The sequence below is a fragment of the Topomyia yanbarensis genome, chromosome 3 (genome assembly GCF_030247195.1).
Source record: "Topomyia yanbarensis strain Yona2022 chromosome 3, ASM3024719v1, whole genome shotgun sequence".
Taxonomy (NCBI): Eukaryota; Metazoa; Arthropoda; class Insecta; order Diptera; family Culicidae; genus Topomyia; species Topomyia yanbarensis.
The window spans coordinates 129,327,127-129,353,209 of NC_080672.1; the positions used below are offsets into that span (position 1 = coordinate 129,327,127).

Below are 26,083 nucleotides of genomic sequence, written 5' to 3' on the forward strand. Positions count from 1 at the left end.
GTTGTTGGCAGTTGAAAATCGATAGTTTTGGACATTTTCAATTCACACGAGGGTCCAAATTGGCAAAAAGGTGAAAGAAATTCTTTGAACCACGAAAAACATTTTTAGTTATAGTGTCTTCAGCAAAGTTTATTCATATTTTTTTGCATTTAAAAAGTATTAGTTGGGTGATTAATCCCTCTAAAGCTGAGAAGAAATTTTTTGCTTATGTTTATGAAAATTAAAAAAAACTTTCTTTGGCAAAGTTGTTGAGAATATCTTAAGTATTAACGTCGCTGAAGAGACTATGTGTTTATCTATCGATTTTAATTTACATTTGTGGAGATTTCTTTGATATACCCCTGAAAATTGCTTTTTTCAGAATACTTTTCCTGGTAATTTTGTAGAATTTCAAAATGTGCCAAGATGTTGTTCAGCATAAGAAAATACAGAATTTTTGTAATGTAAGTTTATTTGTATTTCTTACAACTTAGAAGTTATCGAATGTTTTAGTGCCCAAAAAGCAATATTTTGGTACGGAAGCCGCAAATTTCCGCAGACGAATACCAATACGAATCTGTAAAACAAACACTATCAAAATCGTTTGGTGGGCTCTAGCTTACGTTCAAGTCAAATTCGAGTAAATTCCTTCTTTAGCATATTTTTCTTATATTAGAAATGCAAAATATACAAAAATAATAATACTGTACTGTAAGACCTCCTTAAGGGAATTTTTTGCTAAATGATCAGAACGGGTTATGAGGCTTTGTCGAGGAACTAATGAAAAATATTTTAACCGCTCCGGTTTATTAAAAAGAAAGAAAAAAAAAATGTTAGTCCAGGTGTTTGCGTTTCGACTTCGTCTCTTCAGAACCAGAAAAAATATGTGCCGATTTTGTCAATGTCATCGTTTTATCAGCCTATAATCCAAGGGCCTGATAAAAACGGGTCTTCACTGTATTCAAAAAACGAATAAAACTCTATTATGACGCCGTACATAAATCACACTACATATTTAAGGGTAAAAGAAGGAAGCATGAAGCATCTTGTTACATAGTGGAGAGAAGAAACGGAGGAGGGGGCTAAAAGCTCCCTAACTAGAAAAGGCAATCAAACGTTGGAAATATGTATGTATATTCTCCTTTTTAAAATCCGAAATCTTCTGGATTAAATTAAAATTACAATAAAACCTGTTAATCACCACACGACTTAAATGTGTAGTGTAATTTGTGAATGGACTAATAATAGTGGTTTAGTAGGTTTTTTCAATATATGTTTTTGCGTGCTAAAAATTACTAATTGTACAATAGCTCAAAATTTGTTTTCTTCATGGTCAAAACAATTTTGGTCACCTTTTTGCCGCTTGGAAACACTGTGCACCTGGGACTCTTCTGTGCACCAACTTACTCGAAATTTTGATTTTCAATTTTGACACATCGTCGGACCCTTCTGCGTATTGAAATGTCCAAAATTATTAATTTTCAATTGCCAACAACTTTCCCTTCAACATAATACATTTTCCCGAAAAGTTGAAATAATTTCATTTTGACGCATCGTCAGACCCCGATGTGCATAGAAAATGTCCAAAACTATTGATTTTCAACTGCCAACAACATGTCCTTCATAAGGTATTTATTTCTAAACAATTGAAAGTTGGCCGCATCAACTTCAACTGCAATAAACGGGAAAGTAACGCAAAATGTATCGCGATAACCGATGAACCGACGATGACGATGAAAGCGACGATACAATTATCGACGATGACGATGAAGGCGACGATACATTATCGTTAACGGAGTTTCCGATGACGATACATTATCGTTAACGAGTAACGCCGATAAATTATCGTGAATATTGTATCGCATTAACAACCCTGATTGCAATGCCTGCTCTGCTGGCAGAACCAGTTGGATTATCGCTATTGTTGCTTGTAGGATAACTGTTAGATCTTTCGGGAAGTTTGTCTGTGCGCTGGAATGATTTTGTTCGCAGCTTCAAACAACAATGGCGGAACAGAAGCGAGATGGCGAATTGCTGGTTTATGCCGTGCGTATCAGCTGTGGAGGCAAGGTTCAAATCGTTCCATATGATTCTCGTCGCCTATCCCAAAATATAGTCATTAGCAAACCTTTTTAGGACGAATACATAAAAAATGAATGAAATTAGATAATTCCTTTTATTAACTTGTATTAGGTTTGTGCTTGGCAATTCTGTACCTTTACCAGTGAATCATAATATATGCAAATATTCTTCAAAATAATCTACCAACCCGATAGTTTTTCTAACCCTTCAAGTAAATCAGTGAATGTGGAAACCCTGCCACTAAGCGAAAGCCACACTAAAAAGAATGATAAAAATATTTTTATTTGTCGCACAAAAGGATGGTATTCCGTCTGCACCAAAAAGTTAGTAAAAGAGATCGCCTTGTGTTACATAGTGCTAATTTGACATGAGCTGCGAAAGAGGAATGTTCGTCTGTGTGTATGCTGCAGAAACGAATCGCCGGCGCGACAAGGTTCGAATTGTTTCAAAGGATTCTCGTCCCGTATCCTAAAACATCATACATAGAAAAAATGAAAATTACATTTGTTGTAACCACATTGCGACGTATTTTGCTGTCTGATAATAGAATTTTACATGTTTTGACATGTGAAATAAAATATTGTGTTTCTTTTGATGTAAAACTCGGTTGAATAGAGATGGAGAATTGTGAACAAAGTGCATTTTTACATGTTCTTAGATGTAAATTCAAGTTGATTGTGACGCTCCTTTTATGTGCATCTTGTGAGATGTAAATATTTTTAAGTGTGTAGTTATTAGCAAACTGTCCTTATTAGGACGAATATATTATGGAAAAAAATTATTTGCGCCTTTAAGGATTAATAATGCTGCATTTTCAATGTAACCACGGTCGAGTCTTGTACACAACCATTTAATTTTTTTCCGAAATCGACATTTTTGCATTTTTTTGATAGTTCTAAGTAATCCACGTGTACACCCTTTTTAGATTTTTTGCTATTAGCAGTCAAAGTTGACTATGGAGGTGACCGACCCCAGTACTAGCTGGCGTCCAAAAGGGGTTAACCCCACATTGAGTCTTATGGAAATTCAAGTTTTCTCGTTCGTTTTCCGAAGTTTTAAGAAAAAGTAGTTGATTGTTTCGAAATCAGCAAATTTTGTGTTGTGGCTCACATATCGGTGAACTCGATATAATACTGTTTTAGTTGGATTGCATTGTACGTCGACGTTTCGGCCCAAACAGTCGTTCCTGAAGGTAAGGGCCGCTCATACACTTCCTATGTATGGCTATTTTCTATCCAATATAAATTTCTTGCACAAATGTATATTATTGAGCATATTTTTTCGAAAATTCCAGTGAAGGTTTCATGTCTCTACATTGAAAGCTCAACGAGCAATAGGGAATTAAGAGAAAAACGGTACATTGTGGTCGGAAAGTTAAAAAACGCGGAATTAATTATTATCTTTCGTTATAGAGTTATGGTGTTTTCGAAAGAGTTGCTGTTGGCACTAAGCGCTTTATTTGACTGAATCACACTAGTTCGGAATTCAGTCGCTAGGGCGGTGCTGTTATCAACTTTTTAATGAAGCTAGATAGAAATGTGGTGTCTTCGAAAAAATTGTAGCTCCTATCATTTCAAACATATCTTTTGAAGATGCAAATTTTGTAGGTCCTGTATGTTTCGAGATAGAGAAGGTTTTAGTTAAAACATTTACTTACAGATTATGTTTTCAAAAATCGCACCATATTCCAAGACCTGTAGGGCTAACAAAGTTGGTGTTTACAGAAAATATATTTATAATTACCTGGCATACAACTTTTCCGTAGACACCATCTTTCTATCTCGTTCCATTAAAAAGTTGATAACAGCGCCGCCCTAGCGACTGAATTCCGAACTAATATGAAAGCACTAGATGTCACACAGCAACTTTGCCAATGACACCATAACTCTAAAACGAAAGATAAGGAAAAGATGTGTGAATTGTGGGTTAGCCCCTTTGGGACGCTAGGTACCACCGGGGTTAGCTCCCCGAATTACGAAAATGCTCGTGAATTGAAAAGTAATCTATGTAATGATCTAATTTTTTCTGGACAACATAGGTAAATGAACTACCAATAAAATAATGTATTTTTTCAATAATAACAATGTTAATTTGGAAATGCGGATTTTTTTTCCATTTCCTGTAAAATATTCAAAATGTGGGTTAGCCCGTTTTGGACACCAGCCATTCAATTGATGCCGATACTTTGTTATGGAAAAGTTCTTATGGGGCGTTTTTGTAAACCGTTAGGTGTTAAAAGAACAAGAAATCTCACAAAATCTTCTCTACTATTACATCTACATCTACAAATATTACGGTTAGCCAGGATATTCTGAATTGGAAGTTTGGGTGGTGTACCTTGAGCCCGAAGGTAATTCATTAACTGGTACCACAATCCCGGCGCATACCCAGACAACGTGCTCGATGTCGTGACACCTCTTACCACAAACACAAAGACCATAAGCCTAATACGCCGCAGATGCGCATCGAACGTGTAGTGGTTGAACATGAACCGAGACATTACCCAAATGAAATCCCGACTTGCATCTATCTCCCTGAACTAAGGCTTCGTCGATACCTTCGGGATAGTAGAATGTAGTAATCGTCCAAGTACGTCATTGCGCCATGTAGTTTGCCAACTGTGGAACGTCCTCTGACGAAAAATACTGAAATATTTGTTGAAACGAATTGATCATTCGACCCTTGTAATACATCCATCTTAACTAAAGAGTCAGCCTATGTATTACCAGGGATAGAGTAATGAAAGGGGACCCAAACTACGGTGACGTGGTAAGATGTTTTTGAAGAAGCCCGCAAAAACTCCCGTTTTGCCCCAGCAAATGCGGGAAGTGCTTTCCAGGCTTCATAGAACGGAGAACCTCAATAGAGCTGAGACTGTTCAAAATGATAAAGTAGTGATTTTTGGGCAAAGTGTCAATGATCTCAAGGAGTATACCGTATACTGAATAGCGGATATACCACGTAGACAGAAGCAGGATGAATAAAACGGGCCAGTTTGTAAAATAAAATGTCGCCCGTAAACGGGTCTCTTTTTCGATCTGACTGTATCTCGTTTTTACCAGAGATAAACTTCTGAAGACGTGATAAATTTACTTTTCCGTGCCAAAAAACAGTGTGCTTCATACGCCGACATTGGAATCGTCTGCCCTGAAACTATGTGGTCTAGTCGGGCAATGCAGCACGGCTCTAACGACCGTTGACAATCGTCCGATCATTTTAAACATCATGTTCAATTCTTGTCTATCGCCTATAGGATTCCAAAACTATTTTCCCTTCTGATGTTCAATCCACATCTCCTACAAAATTTACAGTAACTCAATTGGGCAGAAAATGTGTTATCAGTTTCTAAAAATATTTCAAGACAATGAAGGTATATCGAAGGTTTTACTTTTTACCGATAGCTGAGAATGTCCCAGCATTGCTTTAGCGGAATTCAATCACTATAATTTTAATAACTTCAGTTCTACGGACAATTCTTGTATCTGTTGGTGCTCAAATGAAAACGCAGACTACGACAGCATCATTGGCATGCTGTTGAATATAAACTGGGACCACAGAATCTTAACGACGACGTGAACAGTGCAGCGACGATGTTTTCTAATATTCTTAATTACCTTATCGACCGGCGTGTATCAAACCAAAAAATTAGCGCCAATCAACACCTTCTCTAGCAAACAACTATCCTAGGACGATTAAAAGTTGTCAAACGTCTTGTAGCGAACTCCAAGCTGAAGGTATCGAGTTCTCCGGGTCTAAAATTTTGTCAACAAGTGCATCAGCGGGCTTCTTAAGTTTTCGAGCTATCTCTCGCTACTGGAATACTTCCTATTTGTTGGAAAGCGATCTACATGTTTCCGGTTCATAAAACGGGTAATAAATCGAACATCGATGTATCTTTCACTGTAAGCACGACCAACATGGTGTTATGCCTAAACGGTCTACAACGACCAAACTGCTCTCATTCACAACGTCTGTATTCGACGGATTCATTCATTTTACATGGATCTATCTACGACCTTCGACAAAATTAACCGTGATATCCGTGATATAGCCAAGCTAGATAAACTCGGTATTCACGGTCGACTTCTTCATTGGTTTCGTTCCTATCTCGATGGAAGGCAACTCCAAATCAGCATTAATGACTATCTATCTGCTCCATTTCCCGCTACGTCCGGTATCCCGCAAGGAAATCCAGTAATATTTCTTCTCTATTTTAATCAATCGTCAAACTACAAACATCACGCCTTTCCTTCGCTGACGATATGAAATTTTTTGGGCAGATCGAGATGTTCAAAGTGAACTGGACAGCTTCAGTAAGTGGTGTGATTTAACCCATTATGTCCTAGCGTATGAAATTTCATACGCAAAAACAACACATTTCTGGATCATACTTGTTATACAATAAAGCCGTTTTCAAACTTCTGGTCTTCTGTGAATGTTAACTAATACCCTATAGTTTATAATGTGTATGCTCAATAATCATTTTTTATTAAATTCCATTGTGTTTTCGAATGTCAAAGTTGGATAAAATTCAAACCAAAATGTGAACAATACATATTATTAATTTTCTCTTCTAAATCACTAGTTCTTGTTTCGGATTGTGAACGAATGGCCATAAGAGATGTGAAAGATGTGGCTCAGTGCGAAAAAATGGAAGAAATTGGTGAAACAATTGCAAACATTCTGCTGGTAGTTCAACGTATGAAATTTCATACGCTAGGCTGAACCGATATCTTTTTTCCCAAGGCAAAATTATTTCCTCTTTAGGATTAGAAGGAGATTTACAATTTTCTCGCTGATTTTAAAGTTGAATCAGTACATTTAAGGCTAACAAATGCTTAATACGTAGCAAATCATACCTGGTTCTACCCGGAATATTTTTTATGTAAATTCTCGTAAGAAAATGTTCTTTTTCTTAAAATAATTACTAAGTTTGAGGGAAAGATGGTTTGATGCAACGAACCAATCATGAGACGAAACGGCACGAGAGAGGAGAGTAGTGTTAAAATCATTGAAAAAAGCTGCTAAATGAATGATCTCGCAAGGTTGAAGATATTATTCGATTTTATGCTGAGTATAAAGATTTTAGCCGAATTTTCTCTGTAATGATTTTTTGATACCCTATCAGCCCAGCGTATGAAATTTCATACGTTAGTTTTTTTCGCAACGAAACGGTCCAAAGTGGTTATTTTATTTTTCCCATACTTAATTCGGCATAATATGAGAGCTCACGAAGTATTTTATAAATTACCAAAAGTTTTAACATAGCTGGGTTATAATGGGTTAAACTGAATTCTTCTAAACCCGAGCAAATGCTTCAATTATCGTTTGTTCGACTCGAGCATTCGAGGATACTCACGTCAAGGATCTTGGAGTCATCTTGGACTCGTTCAAACCACTTACTTCATACATTGTGAACAAGGCATCAAAACAGCGTTTATCTTCTAAATAGCAAAAAACTTAAGGGACGTATACTGTCACTTTATTGCGCGTTGGTCCACTCAACGTAAGAACATTGTTCTGCTGTTTGGAATCTGTGCTACTAGAGTGGGATTGACAGAATCGAGGCTGCCAAGGCCGGTTCATACGCTTTAACCTTCGACATTTCTTATTGCGAAACAGATTTCATCTGCCGACCTACAAAATCCGTTGCCAGTTATATATCTGAACGCCTGGATCTTCAAGCCGTAATAAAGCAGTACGTAATAACTCTTCTGCGACTACGTTTTAGGATAACCAACTATGGTCGCCATAGCGCTGTTACCGGATGTTTTTAATAAAGTTGCCACAGACTTCGACTTTCACTGAACTAGAAATGCGGTTAAAAATAAGTTTTTGTCTATCCTAAAATGTAACTAGTCTATAAGAATCACCATTGGGAGGGCTCAAAAGGGTCTGTTGGTGTTGATACAACAAATAGGCACAGTCAGAGCTTCAGATTTTCAACTGTTTGTTTTGAACTTGAAGGAGGAAAAATTCTCAAATCATGCCCTACTATGTTCAATTCGCAGTTGTTCGTTTCCATTATTCATTCAAACAGCCGACCTGCTCAATCATTTTCCATTCATTTTCAATTTCATTGACCCTGTGAATATCTCTTTACTGGGGTATTGACTAGGTTTTTCAAGCAAAACTACTCTGAACATAGTTCTTACTGTCCATGTAAGCTTGAAAATGCAACACATGACGACATTTAACCTAAACTGGCCTCTACAGAGCAGATGACAGCTTTGGTTGGTGAATGAAAAAGCATCAATTTGAAATGAAGACGTACGATTCAGTTATGAAAATCCCGCCAACTTGAAAGTGAATGATTGAGGGAGGCTTTGAATTTGAATCATGGTTGGGTTTGATTGAATTGAAAGTTGGCATTTGAAAATGAAAATTTGCACCACTGGGCACAGTTATTAGCCTTACTTGTTTTTGTGAGTAAATCTTCTCTAAACAAAAGTTATAGCTGTTTGAAAACGTTGTTGTTTATAAACAACATGGGTCTGCTAGGGAGTGGGCGTAGCGTATTGGTAAATCGATTGCCTTGTACGCAGCGCACCTGGGTTCGAGTCCCGACCCCGCACATAGGGTTAGAAATTTTTCCTAAGAGATTTTTCTAACCCGAAGAGGCGAATGACCTTAAGGTTAAAACCTCTATAATTGAAATAAAAAAAAAAAAAAAAAAAAACATGGGTCTGAAATAATTATATTTTCCTATTCTATTCTATTCTAATCCTTAGACAGTCAGTACTTAAAAGCATCTTGGAAAAGACTGCAGTTATTCTTTAGTGTCTTTCTTGTTAACATGAATAGTTGAAGCATATTATAATATGTCGCAAATATTAAAACGGCCAGGCCTACTTTGCAGAATTGCGTTTGAAGATGTTTCAATATTATGCGGCAATTGATTTATTCATTTAAAGAACAATTCAACCAACGAATCGTTTTGAAACTTGAATGAGGAAGAAACAAGGACAACCGTACCGACCGTTTCAATTTATAGGGGGTTAGAATAAAATGTTTGGAGTGCTTTTGCTAAGAAGGCTAATGTCACTCCTTTGGTCCTTTGGGATGGGACTGAGGTATGGACACCTTGCCCTGGCTCATTAGCCCTAGATTAAAGCGCCTTTGGTCGCTCTCTTTCAAATTAATGCTTCGGTTATAGATTAGAGTCGCCCGAGGTTCGCTCTAATATTTATGAAAGCCATATAAAAATGACAGTTCAGAGCGAACCTAGAGGAACTCCGGTCCAAAAATGAAATCAGAATTTGCACCTGTGTGTTAAACTTTCATTGTCCTTAGGAGATTATTTCGAGAAAAAAATATGTGTTATATTTCCTTTTTTCGTCGTAAAAATATTTCAAGCACGTTTTTGTCTTTTTGGAAACACTATACGGCGACGTTTTTTTTTGTATTTATTATTCCGTCCAAAATATTCGTTTCAGTACAGTGGGTACGCTAAACAACCATTACGCCGAATGACTTATGCTAAGCGGCCATTGTGCCAAATGACCATAAGCCAAATGGGGTGCAATCGTGTATAGTACCGTAGAAAAACGAACACGCTATCAGGCTATATTAGACACTATATTATTGGTTCATTCATGTACAAGATATACATTTTCGTATGACGTTTACGCGCTTGTAAGTGTTGAAGTAGATCTTATAAACATGTAATGCTACATATTATTAATTATTTTTTAATGTCCATATGAGACCTGCATTTGTTGCATCTATTCCACCAACTAAGGTTGTTAAAAACTATTCCAGATCTAGGCAATTAACAATGTTTCTCTTATTTATTCTACAGGACTATGAAACTCTTCTGAACAATCAACAACAACAACAACAACAGCAGCAGCAACAACAACAGCAAGGCATGCGAGTAGTCCAGCAAAATCTGCTTCCAGGCCAAGTGCCCGGACAGCTGCCACAGCATGTACAACAACAATCACAACTGCTATCACAACAACAGCAGCAGCAGTCTGGACAAATTCAATCACCTGTCGGCGGTCAGTACATAATGCAACAGCAACGGATTACTTCACAGTGGCGTCCTCAGACACCTATTGCCGGTGGCGCAGTGGCTAATTTGATCAATCCACTCAATAAAGCAGCTGGCGTGATGAGTCCCGGTACTAGCGGCTCTCAGCCCATTGTTCATTCTGCTGAACCGGTTCACAAACCAATACAACTATATCAAGCGAATCTACAACCCGCACCACCGGTACCGCCAGAAAATATCACCAACGAACAAGAACGTCAAATTTTAATCACTTATGAGAATTGGATGAATCAACAAAATAATGCGCTTACAAACCAGCTGAAGTTTTACGAGACTGAGATTGGTAAACTTCGAAAAGTGAAAAAACAGTTAAATACTAAACAACGCCAGTTGAAAAAAGCTGGAAATGATCTTCCAGAAGCGGATATGAAAGAACTGACGCAAGTTACTGCGGACCATGCAGTTGTGCAGAAACAACTGGACAATGCTAGAAAGCAACTGCGACAGCACACGCTTCTTATACAAGAATACAAAACCAAGCAACAAGCAAAGATGCAAGCCAATATGGCGACTGCACCAGGAAGTTCCCCCGCACAAATAGCACCGCCATCACCGTTAATGTCACCGTCACCGAGCTCACAACAAAATTTAATTCATCAACCACCAGCACAGTCCCCACTAAACAACCCAATCTTGCAACCCAATCAGAGTCCACTGCATTCTCCTGGTCCGTTGATGTCTCAGAGCCCTGGCCCTGCTAGTGTGAATTCAGTAATGCAAAGTCCCGGCCAGCATACCAACTCGAACAGCGCTATGTCACCGTACAATACAATGCAGCAATCCCCTCGAATAGGAACGCCACATTCGCAGGCAGCCGATGATAATCCCTTCAGCCCAGGGCCGTCACCTTCTCCGTCGATTCCAGGAAGGTTGACATCACCAGCACCGAGGATGACATCTCCTCAGCACCGAGTCTCCGGCCAGCAAATGCCTCCAGGTCGAATGGTAACCAGTCCAGGTGGACAATACGCTCAACAGAATATTATTGTTCAGAATCAGATGATGGGTCAACAGCAAACGCGTTTCGTCCGACCACAAATAATTCCAAATGATCAAAATGTTCGCATGCGAGGTGCCAGTTCTTTACAACAGCAACAGCAACAACAGCAGCAAATGATGCAACAAAATTCGAATATAAGACAAATGCAACCTGGTTATAACTCACCACTTGGAAGTCCCCAACCGATAATGTCACCGGGAACACCTCAGCAACAGCAGCAACAGCAACAACAACAGCAGCAAATGCAACAACAACAGCAAAATATCCAACTGATGCAGCAACAGCGAATGCAACAAATGCAACAGCAGCGACAGCAAATGATGCAGCAACAGTTTCAACAGCAACAAATCATGCAACAGCAACAGCAGCAGCAACAGCAGCAGCAACAACAACAGCAACTGCCACAAATGTTACAACAGCAACAACAACAACAGCAATTACCCCAGCAGCATCCGCAACTGCAAATGCAACAACAGATTCAACAACAACACATCCAACAGCAGCTTAGTCAGATGCAACAACAGAATCAACAACAGATTAACTTTGCCAAGCAGAGCCCAGTTCACCAGCAGCCGCCCTCGCCGCTTCTGAGTCAAGGTGGAAGCAGTACACCTTCATCGTCTCCGATGCCACCGAGCCCTATGTTGTACTATCAGCAGCAACAGCAGCAACCACCACCGCAGCAGCAACAGCAACACATGATGCGCCGTCCTCCAAGTGCTTCGAATCAGTACATGCAACAAGATTCAATTGATGGTTCTTCGGGTAGTGCGAGTAATAATAGTAATAGCAGCGGTGGAGGTGGAGGAGGAGGTAATATTCCTGGTAACCCAATACCGATGATACCTGGCTTTGGGAAGTATGGTTATATTAAGCTTGGTCTTCGTGGAGGATCTCCCATGTGGGGTAACGCCAGAGGTACAAAAGTACCCAATCCTATGGCACATCTACAACAAAATCATCAGCAAGGTGGTCCTAAACCGCAAATTCAACTGGCTGGAGGTTCAAATGCTGGTGTTTCAGGAGTAGGTTCAGCTCAACAAACAGAGGCTGCAAAGAAAATCACTGCAATGGCTCGGAATAGAATATCCATCGTTCAGAAAGCAGGCCATTCTGGAGGTAGAGATAGTAATGCGGAAGACGTAGTTCAGATTGACAGTAGCCCAGACGAGAGGCAAAGAGTGTTAGATTTTGACGATGAAAGCGATAAGCGATTGGTAACAACGGAGGTGTCATTGAGTTCGGTGGCGCAACCTGTTGCCGAGGGAGATGACATAATGGAGTCGTTCAGTCATTCTGGATACGATATTGGAGCAAGTCCTTTGGGAGCACCTAATGTGACTAATGAGTATGACTTGTTCGCCCAGGATGTTGTGGTAGACTGTGTTGATAATGGTAAAACAAATCAAAAAGCTGAAATGATAAAAACAGTCATGACAAAGGATGGAGAACATTCCACTGCTAGAATCGTGACGATTGATAGTGGCGAAAAAGCTCCACAACATAATTTTGCTACCACAGAAGATTTTGAAGCTATGATTGATAGTCGACCAAAAGATTTGGAAACAAAATCCGACGAGGAAGGTAAAGATACAGCAGGGGAGGATATGCTAAAAGGCGGTATGAAGACTCCAACTAAAAATGCGAGTGATATCACCATAGGTCTACAACAAAGTCCAAAACCAGTCACATATCCAGGACGTATTTCGATTCAGCAGACTTTGTTGCAAAACCGACCTCCAATTGTTACCTCTGTATCGGCTGCTCATAAAAAATTGGTCAAGGATGCTACTGAAACTACTGCTAAGCTGTCTATTGGGAATACAACTATTTCTGTTCCGATATTGAAGAGCTTTCCGTTAACAGCCACACCTCCAAAACAATCAGAAACCACACCTAGTTCACAGAAACAATCGAAAAAGATTATCAATTCAACCTCTATTTCCATGAGTAACATTCCGAAAAATCCACCCGGAACGGTTATATCAGTCGCCGGGCAAAAAATGAACACAACCAGCATTGTGACGCTATCTTCTTTACAGTTGACCCAATCCCCTGCCTTTATCACGAAAACCTTTTCGCGCACATCTCACAATTTACCGCCGCACCAACAGCAACAGACCAATCCGGGACCACAGTCATCTCAAATAAAAGTACAGCAAGTTCCATCTCAAAGTTGCAGCGGAAATCTACCACAATCATCAAACCAAATGGAAAACCTGATAGTGAAATCTAAAGCGAGGGCTCCGTCGCCTGGCTTAAGCTACGCAAAGTTGTCCTCCTTAACAGTAACACAGGATACTTCCCTGCCAACCAAAATATTCGAAGACGATTCAGTTTCGCCTGATAGTTCGATTGGTCATGATGATGTAGAACAGCTTAGCGGACTGGATAAGGTCGATTCAGTGATAGTCGATGATGCAACACGAGTTGAGGCTGGTGTAGGCCTCGAAGATATTCCCTTGACTTTACATGATGGCTCAAACGATTCTCACTCCGGCGAACTGAAGAAGCAGGGAGTGATACCGGTTCATGTTATATCAAAATCACGAGAAAACTCCAAGAGCCCAATACTGGGACCAGTTGGGCAGCGGATTGTATCGTCTATACCTCAATTGTCACCTTTGTCACAACCGAACGAACTAACCATGAACGCCATGAATGTTTCCCAACAAGTGCGGTCAATAATGTCATCGATTAACTCAAGCACTGCGTCATCTGTAGGACAACCGAAAACAGATATTGGTGGTACCATCATATCTACTGCTCCGTCAACTGCAGCAAATACAATTTCCACTATTACGTTCGACACTGTAATCCCACCTAAAGGAGATAACATGAGTAAACCAGAAACTATAGCTAGTATTTTGAAAACCGTTTCTGGAAAGACTATTCTTCCTGCTGCCGCCGTTGCTAATGCTTCAAATGCAAGCAAATCGGAACAGGCTGCAATGTCGTCATCGATTTCCTCGATACCTGGGACAAAGTTGCTCAACCCGCAGCTACAGATTGGACGCATTCCTCCAGCGGTATCCTCTAGTGGTAGTAATATTCTTGTCGTAAAACAAGTCCGGGCTCCCATGACGAAACATGTTACCCAGAGTCAGGCACAAAAACAACAGCTGGTGGTTTTGGCACAGCAGCAGCAACAACAACAACAGCAACACATCAAAATCCAACAACAGTATCAACTTCAGCACCATCATCACCACCACCAACAACAACAACAGCAGCAACATCAACAACAGTTTCAACAGCAGCAACATCAACAACAACAACAACAACAACAGTCCTTGCATCAAGGTGGAGTAATAATGCAAAGTCAAGTCCGGCCTCAATCTGCAGAAATAGCGAAGAGTAACGTGGACAGTAGCAGCACCAGTAGCATAGCTAGCATTTTAAGCAGTACTCTACAGCAGCCTCAAACAAGGATTGTTAACTTTAGTGACGTATCAACACTTACAAGTCAACCACCAGGACTGATCATGACATCTCGTCCAGGTGTTATTTCGGTTACTGGCACAGGTCCTCAGGTGGTCAGCAGTTACTCTTCAGCGATGTCGACTACAACAACCAGTATTCTGAGTGCAACTCTTTCACAACCGATGAAACCTAACACCCCGACAATCTCTACGCTTCTACAGAATCAACTGCAAGGACCATCGTTCCGACGTTCCAAATCTACCGATGAAGTTCCCGCGGGTTTTCCGCGTGAGATCACAACTCAGGCAGTTTGTAAACGCCTTAGCTTAGAAGCAACAAGTGTGGTAAAAAGCGAACCAGTAGACAGCACAGATGATAACAATGTTTCATCTACCTCCTCTTTAAATTCATCTACCGGTCAAGGAAGTGGTTGCAAGTTCTCCACAATGGCTACGCCATCTGGAGCAAAATTGGAATCGGACAGTCAAAATGTACTGCTGAAGCAACTTCTTCAGAATACAGGATCAACTTCGACACCATCACCAACACCCCCGCAAATGACTCGTCCTGTTCCAAGTTTAATAACTAGTCAACGAGCACCTAGTCTGGGGGTAGTTAGCTCTCTTGAAGCTCAGTTGGCTCGACCAGTAATTCCACCATCCGCCAACCCACCGGCAATACAAATCATTAGTACTCAGGCAGTAACAATCACCACATCCAGTTCAACAGCTACCACTGAGCCACAACAAAAGACGGTCACAACCAAGTTGGTGTCCCGCGAGACTTCATTTGTATCGAAACCGTCGTCCGTATCGATATCGTCTAGTCACCCAACACCGAATCTCGCTGCCAACATGCTCGCTGCCAGCATGAAAAAGGAAGAAATGATGCAAGCAGCAGCAGCATCTGCTGCAGCGGCTGCTGGCTCAATGAATCAACCTATTACGGTTCAAAGTACGGTGAAAACGGAGTCCGGGCAAATGACGGTTACTCAGATCACGCAGCCACTGCAAGCAGGGCAGTCACAGCAACAGCAACAACCTCCTGTTCCTGCTACAGAACTGAACAGTGTCACCTTAATTAAACGAGAACCAACACCAATTCAAAGCGTATCAATGAGAATACCAGAGCAACAACAGCATCCTCAAATGCCTAGATCTGTAACTCCAGTTGAGGTCAAAAAGGAACTACCAGATGAACAAGTTTCTGGTATGCCTACATTGTATTCTGCCTATCCCACAACACCGATGGATCCCATCAAACAAGAACCACAGGTCGCCCCACATAAACAAGAACTAATTGAAGCAACACCTGAAGCAGCAGCCAAGACTGCGGCAGAAATCGCTCACGAATTGAAAAAGAAAAAACGCCGAGAGTACCAGAAAAATCGTCGACAGATGCAAATCCAATCCAATAAAGAACAGCATCAGGCAAAGAAAAAGCCTCGTAAATCGACCAAACTGGAAGAAGATTATGACACGTACATCGACCAGTTAATGCTGCAGCTCCGTCAGCTTCCACCAATGCAAATTTTGGAGCCACTCCTGCCTAGAAACTATGGAGTTTGTCAGCTTTTCGGTACAGGTGATCTCACCAAGTTTGCCAATGTGAAAGATCATTCGACTGTTAACAATGACTTTTCGGGAACTTTCGGAAACGCACAAATCACAGGGGTTGCCGATTTCTATAACACTAAACCGTTCGGTGTAAAAGAACCTCCACCTGAACCCGTTCCTGTATCCACTCAGCGTGGTTTCTACGATCAGGAGTTTCCACCGATCAAATTTGAGACGGAAGACCGCTATCGTTATGATTTCGTCAAAGATCGTGACTTGGATTCACCGGATACGATAATAAGTGCATCTAGTCCCGATACTGTTCGATGGGATTCTCCAATCCACTTCCCTGGTTTACGAGTAATCAAAGAGGAAGGTAGTGAAGATGAACAAACGATGGTCTACAAAAGAATGTCACCGATCATTCCAATCGTGGCCCCGATTCCGATCAGGCTGAAAAAAGGTATCTCGTTGTCTGCTGATAAGAGTATTAGTTGTCTTCTTCCTGGTAGCAACAAGGAAAACGAAGGAGTGAAGGAAAGTCTAGGAATCAAGTCACGATTTGGGCCACCCACTCCACTAAAGGACTCTAGCAATGTTACTGTGACATTAACACTGACATCCTCCGCAGCCGAAGACATTATTGGAGTGCTACGAGATTTGGCGAACATTCTAGAAATTCCACCTCCGATGGCATATCAAATTGTCGAGCGAACCACTACTCCACCCAGCCAGAAACTCGGTCTTTATCGAACTAAAGGACGCGACGGAAAAGAAGGTGCTCCAATTGACATCCAAACTATTCTGAATGGGGCTGCCAAATTCTGTCGGCACTGTGATGTGGTTATATTGAACACCTTGATTACTGCAAAGCCGTCCGAATTTCCACTTCTTAGCAATAACAACCACTATGAACTGGAATCGGAAGAGTTGTACTTTTGCAGTAAAGTATGTTATCGTCAGTTCCAATGGCGCCCTACTAACATTCTTGAAGATAAGTTGGTTGGTTGCGACGCCGGCAAACTACGGGAAAACTTAGCGTCAAGATTCGATTTGGATTTGGATGAAAATCTCAGCATGAATAATGCCGACATCAAACAGGAACTGATAGATGACACCGATATTAGTATGGCCAGTATCAAATCATTCGAAAGTAGAGATTCTTTTACCAACGACCGTAAAAAGAAATTCGAAGAAGCGGGTAAGGACCTTGGACCACCATCGAAGCTGTTGAAGGGTGTAAGATACAAATTCTTTGCATCGACTGGCTTCCTTCTACATCGTTACAAGAAACCTACGGAGAAGGAAATCACCGAAACTTTGTTCCGAATGAACATCACTGTTACACCGACTCCAAAGATGCCAGATGACATTCGGCGATGCATATTTTGTCACACCATCGGCGATGGAGTTGCCGATGGTCCGTCTCGTTTGCTTAATTACGATGTTGACAAATGGGTTCATTTGAACTGTGCTCTTTGGTCAGATGGAGTGTATGAAACGGTTAACGGGGCATTGATGAATCTGGAAGGTGCACTACAGCAAAGTCTCAGCTCAATGTGTACGTTCTGTAATAACCTTGGTGCCACGATCAAGTGTTTTAAAACACGTTGTGCCAATGTATATCATCTCAGCTGTGCCATGAAGGACAATTGTGTATTCTACAAGAACAAATCGACCATGTGCCAGTCGCATGCGCCAAGAACTGAAAAGGATTCCGAGCTGACGACGCTCAGCGTTCAGCGACGTGTGTACGTGGATAGAGATGAGAGTCGGCAGGTGGCATCCGTAATGCATCATTCCGAATCCAACAACCTGCTTCGCGTTGGTAGCTTAATCTTTTTAAGCGTTGGTCAGCTGCTGCCGCATCAGCTACAAAACTTCCACACACCGAACTATATCTACCCGATCGGATACAAAATTGTGAGTATATTTTTCAATTAGGTTAAGTGCAACTGTTTTTCATTTGCCATAATGTCACAATCTATATAAAATGACAATTATATATATTTTGTTAATTTCACTATGCTATCGCTCTATGGTGCCCCCTGTATTTAAGGAATCCCATAGATCACAAGACAAAGACCCGTTTTTCTCGTAATCAATATTCTGTCACTTAGTCCGGTCTGATTTATCACCGACCAGTTCAGCAAAGCCTTTTCAAAAATATCTTCAGTAAAGTTGTACATAATAATAATATTAGCTGGCATTAGTTCGTTTGGTTTATTTAATAATATTCTATAATGGGGTTTTAATTCGATCCACAACAAATAGAAGTTGTGAAAAAAATAACTCCGTTGCCTACAGACAACTTTAATCCACATGCACTATGAATTGAAATGTTTCTCCTTCTGTTTTGTTGTGTTTTTTCTGAGCTCGAGTAAATTATGGAATATCGGGCGAAAAATACAGTCTACTCGTTTATTGAGCAACAGAAAGTTTTTGGTTCTGGTTCTCAGACACGTTTTGTCACTGAAACGTTTGCAGGTTTCTTGTGTCTTCGAATGTAACCTACTGATTACCTTGTCACTAGTTTGAATATAAAGGACACACAAGAACCAGATTCAAAATTCAACTGAAGATTTCATCGCGCATCACTAACTACAGCACCGTAGTCGATTGTCTCGTTACACCGAAGATCATCGGTGACACATTAAAAGATTTGTGTCAAAATACGGAGAAGTGGAATCCGTTACTTGAGTAAAAAATGTTAGCGTCAGTCAGTCCTACGTGCCAGTTTTGTAACCAGATAGCACATTACGCAAAACAATGCTTCGAAATAAAAAAAAATCAATCTACTACAACCAATACCAAAAAAAAACATTTTTGAAAAGATGTTGATAAAACAATCAGTTTGCGATAAATAACTGGTGCGCTTTGTATATTGTTTGTACTTTCCTGTACCTACAACGAAATAATATCGACTAGTCTAGTTTCTCCAAACCAACAACCAGCACAATAAATGGTGATAAACACGTATTTACAACAGCGACCCGTAAGAGCAAGAAACAAATAAGAACTTTGAATATCGTGAAAGCTGTGCCGATTAATATATGAACGTGAACAATAACGCAAGAGGGTTGACTCCCAAGTTGTGCCGCTAATGCATTAACCGGAAGACAATGCCAAGGGTTAATTGGTATATAGGTTCTAATAACTGCTCATATTTGAAAGAAGAATCAACCCTTATGTTTAAGTAATCCGGGCAAACGAGTAAATCAACACTTTGCTAGCGAACTTATTAAACATGCAGATTAAAAGAGCTGCTCATTTTTGAAAGAAGGAGTCAACTCCTAATTTTGGGTAAAACGGGCAAACGAGTATATCACCAGTTTGCTTGCGAGGGCCATTTGGTATGCAAATTTAAAGAACAGCTCATGACTGAAAGAAGGAATCAACCTTCTGGCAAACATACACGTATATATTTGCCAGAAACAAGGATTGATTCCTTCTTTAAGACATGAGCAGTTCTTTGAATTTGTATGCCAAATAGCGCTCGCAAGTAAACTGGTGATCCACTCGTTTGCTCAAACTTAGGGGTTGATTCCTTCTTTCAAACATGAGCAGTTCTTTGAATCAATATACCAAATAGCCCTTGGAAATATCGCATAACCGAGACCAAGGGGCCGAGGTGGTCATCGACCCGCCGTCAGAAGTGGCTACCTCTCACTAGCAACTCACTCGTTTGCTCGAGTTACTCAAACATAGGGGCTATCAAATAGTTTAACTACCATACTTAAAGCGATGTGGCGTAGCCACATTAGGCGTCAACATTAAATATAAGAGATTTCAATGGATATTTCAAATTATGCCAAACGACCATTATGCCAAATGACCATTATGCCAAACGACCATTATGCTAAATGACCATTATGCCAAATGAACATTATGCCAAACGAAAGCGTGTGTCACCTACTGTTATGCCAAATCAACATTATGCCAAATGAACTTATGCCAAACGTACTTATGCCAAACGACGTGCTCCCAAATTTTTGAAATTGATGCTATAGGAAAATATGGAGAAAAATATATGAAATGCTATAACTTTTGAAGTAGCAATCAGAAAATTAAAATTTATACCTCTTTTTAAAGGAAATAACCTTAGTATTTGAATGAAGATATCTCTGTTTATAGAAAAATACAGGAAAGTGGGGTGCTGGGTCATTTTGGCCCCAAAATCTCCCATCTTTAAAAAAATTCCTGCTCCGTGCTGCAAATCGAACTTATTTTGCAGTTTTTCTAATGTGAAAAAATCTCAGAAATCGAACGGAACCTTTTTGACCTTTGTCCGACTACGAGAAGTTGGGGTAAAGGGCCTTTTGTCATTCATATTAAATTTTATCGATCTATCGTGCATATATCTATATTATTTTTCACTTAATTTTAACAAATTGTACCTTGTTGACGTGGAAAATCCTTAGGAACAAATTTTTATCATAAAATCGCACATATTAACTCCATTTAACAACAAAATTCTTATTTAATTTACTACTCTTAGTGAAAAATACGCTTAGGAATCACATACGAAAAGTTTCATTCTTGGAAAAATAGGGGAAGTTGAGGTATTAGAACATTTAATGAAAAAAATGTGATTTGTAGAGTTAATGTCAAAAAATTTGATGTTTCTGAATTTTACCGCTTACGAATCTATTATTGTTGTATTGCTAAGAATTTTCCACGTTCAATAAGTTACATTTTATAAAAAATGTTTGAAGAATAATAGAGATATATGCACGATAGAATGATACAATTTAAAATACATGACAAAAGACCCTATAACCCCAACTTCTCGTATTCGGACAAAGGTCAAAAAGGTTCCATTCGATTTCTGAGATTTTTTCACATTAGAAGAACGTGGTTTGCATCACGGATCAGAAAAAAATAAAAATAGGGGATTTTGGGGTCAAAATGACCCAGAACCCCACTTTCTCATATTTTTTCTAGAAACAGGAATGCCTCCATTCAAATACTAAGGTTATTTTCTTCAAAAATAGGTATAAATTGTAATTTTCTGATTGCTACTTCAAAAGGTATAGCATTTAATATATTTTTCCTCCATACTTTCTCATAGTACCAATTTCAAAAATTTCAAGCGAAGTGGGCGAGAGTCTAGAATTGTTCAAATGATGTGAAATTTGGTATCTGAGCTTACTTTGACATTTATCACAATATGAGAGAAGGGGCCTTGGAGAATTAAAAAAAAAAATATTTTTTTGCAATGCCCTAATGTGGGGGTCCGCAACAATAGGGTGATTTCGAATTGAGGAGAACCGCTGGGCTAGGTCATCCAGCGGGATAAGCATAAACGACGCATTAATTCCAGGACCTATTTTGCAGAATGATTTGGTGGCGATATTGATGAACTTCCGCTGCTATCGTTACGTTGTCACGGCGGATGTGGCGATAATGTTTCGGAAAATTTGTATACAGCAGGCAGACAGAATGTACCAACGAATCATTTGGAGGGATGATTCTAGTCAACCGCCTGAAAGTGTTTGAATTGGGGTTGGCGTTAACACCTTTTCTAGCCACTATGTCAAGGATGCAAAATGCCTCGGCTATAATATTTCTGTCTACATTCTCCTTTCTCATACGACGCTGCTGTCGTTCGCTAGTGCAGGACGCCCAACGCTGTACGGCAGCCAGTGTGCAAAGCTGTAACATGACAAAAAATACTGCACCCAGTACAGCCACCAAACGCGAGCGGTACAGCTTCCCTTTCCTTATTTTACACTTTTTAATATTTTTAGTCTATTTAATATTTTTAATCGCAAACGGCGACAATAAATACCGTTCGTTTACGCCACAACCGGCATCAACGCTCTCGTGTGCGGGACTCTCCCTCTCCCTACGCAGAGAAAAGTGTACAAAGCGAGAGGGCAAACTTTACTGCGCCACACTCTCACCGAGTAGTCGGAGTACAGCAGCAAAACAAAAATGTATTTTACTGCTGTACGGAAAAGTGTACTCGGTTTGGCTGCCGTTCTGGCAAGAGCAGTAGTGATGCGTCGCTGTAGCGGGCAGTAGCGGCTTGTGCAAATGTAAATGTACCGGAAAAATGTATTTTACCGGTACCGTTCGCATCCCTGCACTATGTCACTCAAACAGTTGGCCATTGATGAAGAACATCAACTCGCAGCAACTGCAGTTGAAAAGTGTTTCTAATACATAAATGCGGCTTTAGCAGGAGCGCAGGCGTTGAATATAGCTTGCCGGCTGCAGCGTGAATTGACGGATCTAGTACGACGTGGGTGCCAAACGATTTGAAAAATTCCACGATGGATATTATCGGAAGTGCTAGCAACGTAGTACTTCACGATTTTGCTTCTTCAATGCAGACAGGCGGAGTCTGCTTGGATATTCGAATCCTACAATCTGGCGGCACATGCGTAATGAACCTTACAAGCAGCAAGTCATGGATCCTTTCGAAGCCATCCAATACCACGCTCAGAGCTTATCATCTCAATTGAAATAAAGTTTGCTGCAGTTATGTTGTGGAGCGACTCGCAGATTGGAGCTTTTCGTGTCTAATCGTGTGAAAGATATGCATAAATTGACAATCGATTATCAGTGGCGCTACATCTATACGCATTCGAACTCAGCGGACATCATCTCTAGGGGTGAACAGCCTGATGTTGATGCGCATACTACTTTGCTGAAACGGCCCAGCACAATGCCCATCTCGACGAATCCTGAAACTATCTCAATCATTTCGGATGAATTGCTGCCATAGCTGAAAAAAGCAGTGATGCTCACCCAAGACCAACAGAGGAGAATTCAAACATGCTGTCATGGAGATTTGCCTTTTACCCCTAGATGAAGAACAACATATGGACCGAGCGGAATTTTGAAATCCCAGATTCCAACGCCGGGATGAATATTAGATAGAATATCTCGGAATAATTTTCAGATAACTTTAATCCACGTGAACTATGAATTGAAATGATTCTACTTCCGTTAAAGCACTCTGCGCGATTTTTTGGTTATTAAACATCAAGTAAGCTGCTTGCTACTAAACTCTTAGCAGAATAAGCTAGTCGAAATCAGAGTTTTTCGATATATCCTGAAACAATATTGAACAGTTTTAATCGAAAGAGAAAGTAAACAAAGAGAGGCTCTCATTTGCACTTAGGGCCATTTGACATGTTTGCCGAGAATTGTTTATGTCAAACAACATTATATCAACTGACGTTATGCAAAATGACTTTAATTATGCTGAGCTTTATAATAGAAATTAGAAATCAGCAAAACTCTGTTGGTTGAGAATATGGTTCAAGTAAAAGAGGTCTAAACATCAGAAACTTGTTATGACATTTGCATTTATTTAGGTTTAAGATATACTTACATGTAAAAATGAAATAGAAAGCACATTTTTATATCACCTGTTTCTCCTTCCAGATGCGGTTCTACTGGTCCATGAGGCGGCCCAACAAGCGCTGTCGTTATGTGTGTTCTATTGCGGACGTTTGTGGCCGTCCGGAGTTCCGAGTGCTGGTGCAGGAACCAGCGGAAGAAGATATCGAACTGAGAGATAACACACCGAAGGCAGTTTGGCAACGAATCCTTGAACCGATGGCTATCCTTCGGAGGGAAAACCAAATCGTTCAGCTTTTCCCGAAATACGTCTCCGGGGAAGATCTTTTCGGTCTCACGGAGCCGGCCGTGGTGCGCATTCTTGAAAGTCTACCCGGCATCGAGACACTAACCGACTATCGGTTCAAGTACGGCAGGAACCCATTGCTGGAACTGCCGCTTGCAATCAATCCGTCTGGGGCAGCCCGAACGGAACCTAAGCTGAAGCATACACTTACATGGAAGAAACCACACACCCAACGGACGGGATCAGTAAGTCAACGGCCAGCCTTTGTTCCAACCAGTTCGCCAGCTGGGGAGGTTGCTTGTCCGTATAGTAAACAATTCGTACATTCCAAGAGCTCACAATACAAGAAGATGAAGCTCGAGTGGCGCAATAATGTATTTTTAGCACGTTCTAAGATCCAAGGTTTGGGTTTGTATGCAGCACGTGACCTAGAAAAACACACCATGGTGATTGAGTACATCGGTGAAGTTATTCGAACGGAGGTTTCCGAACTGCGTGAAAAGCAATACGAAGCTAGGGTAAGTTATCGCTCTAGACTTTGGTAAATTACCTGTTCTTACATTATCATATCACCTTGCAGAATCGTGGTATCTACATGTTCCGCCTGGACGAAGACCGCGTGGTGGATGCAACCCTGTCGGGGGGTCTTGCTCGCTATATAAATCACTCGTGCAACCCGAACTGTGTAACGGAAATCGTGGAAGTTGAGAGAGACGTTCGTATCATTATTTTCGCGAAGCGGCGAATTAACCGTGGCGAAGAACTGTCATACGATTATAAATTCGACATTGAGGACGACGCACACAAGATTTCCTGCATGTGTGGTGCACCAAACTGCAAGAAGTGGATGAACTAAACTACAGACAATCTTTGCGATTGAAATAGTTGCGTAGTAATTTGGAAATGGAGCGTTCATGCATATTGTGTACTATATTTTAAATTCACACATTTTACTTGATAGTAGCAGATTTATTTAGTTGTATAATTGTTAAATATTCTTACTTGTTTAGGTTAACTATATTTAAGACAGAAAGTCATTTTCTCATTCACAGCTATGATATGACAAGCATTGATTTATTGCAAGATAAACTAATCTTAAGTGAAATAACGATAGAGAAGAATATTTCGTCATATGTGTTAGTGCAAAAAGTATCAAAATATGAGTAGATTTATGTTTAGTGTGTCGGTTACTTTGTAGCTGAAATTTGTTTTTCTCTTCAGAGATTATAGCAAAAATGCGTATCTAAATAATATGCTTTAGCTGAAAGCACTTCGGAAAGGGATCTTGGTAGGAAGTTCTGTCCAGTTGGTGGATCGGAGTAAAGCAAAAATAGTAGGTTAAACGTAGTAAAGTATAGTAAAACATTGGTAGATAGGCGTAGAATGTTTTCAATTTGGAACAAGTGCATACACGGATAAAATCTGGGATTAAGCTATAGAAGAAAGAAAACTATTAGATGGTATACTTAGGAGCTACAATGGTACTTGGAACAATAAGCAAAACAGTAGACGAAAAAAATTCAACTACAGTGGAAATATGAATATATATTTTCAGACAATTATTTTTCAATATATAAATATATTTTGTATACTATGAAGCAGGTTATTTGGGAATCATATCTCAGATAGTCAGAATATTTGCGGGGTGCAATTTATTGTCCAAAACTCACGAAAAGCGTCCGTGAGTGTATGCATAGGTGAGTAGTTGTGTGTAGAGTAGAGCATAATCACGAAAATATTAGGGATAACCAGTTTTTTGTAATATAGGCTTCACTGCACGCGATACAAAATTTAACTATAAAGTGTTTTTATTTATTATCACAGCTTATTCCACTTATTGCCGATTCAAGCTTCCACAATCCATCCAAAGAAAACCCTTGGTGTGCACCCCACCATGTTCCGGTTAAGTTGGTCCTTTGTTGGCACTTCTGTTTCAGATACCTAATGTGTCATACGCAGGTACATTTGTAGTCGAACCCGAGATATTTGAATGTTGAAACCTAAACAATAGTTTGATTCATTAATTGAAACTGTGCTTGCGCCGGTTCGCGACAAATTGTTAAAGGTATCTTGCAATGGTCCTTGCAAATCGACAGTTTTGGCACCTGTAAATGAGACCACACTGTCATCTGAAAGATGCCTTAACGTGCAGGAATTAACAAAGCATTCGTCAATGTCATTCACGTAAAACTTGTAGATTAGTGGTCTTAGACAAGAGCTTTGGGGAAGACCCATGTAGCTAATGTCGATAAATGACTATGCGAAAAACACATTTTTTCAGACAAATTTAGCAATTTTAAAATCGGTGAAAGATCATGCTAATTAATTAGTTTGCCTTCGTACTTTAAATCCGCCAAATATTTTAATTAACGCCAATATGTACTTTA

General features: G+C 40.0%; 1 protein-coding gene across 8 annotated transcripts in view; it reads left to right on the plus strand.

Annotated features, from left to right (window-relative positions):
• Positions 1 to 25,491, plus strand: part of LOC131692040 (histone-lysine N-methyltransferase 2C-like) — a 74,328-nt gene extending 48,837 nt beyond the window's left edge. For all 8 annotated transcript variants that reach the window (XM_058978868.1, XM_058978872.1, XM_058978876.1 and 5 more), the window contains 3 exons: positions 9,863 to 18,019; positions 23,495 to 24,214; positions 24,277 to 25,491. In XM_058978868.1, the coding sequence (XP_058834851.1) occupies positions 9,863 to 18,019; positions 23,495 to 24,214; positions 24,277 to 24,552 (9,153 nt within the window). In that variant the 3' untranslated portion in view covers positions 24,553 to 25,491. The remainder of the gene's footprint in view (positions 1 to 9,862; positions 18,020 to 23,494; positions 24,215 to 24,276) is intronic.
• Positions 25,492 to 26,083: the final 592 nt, after the last annotated feature.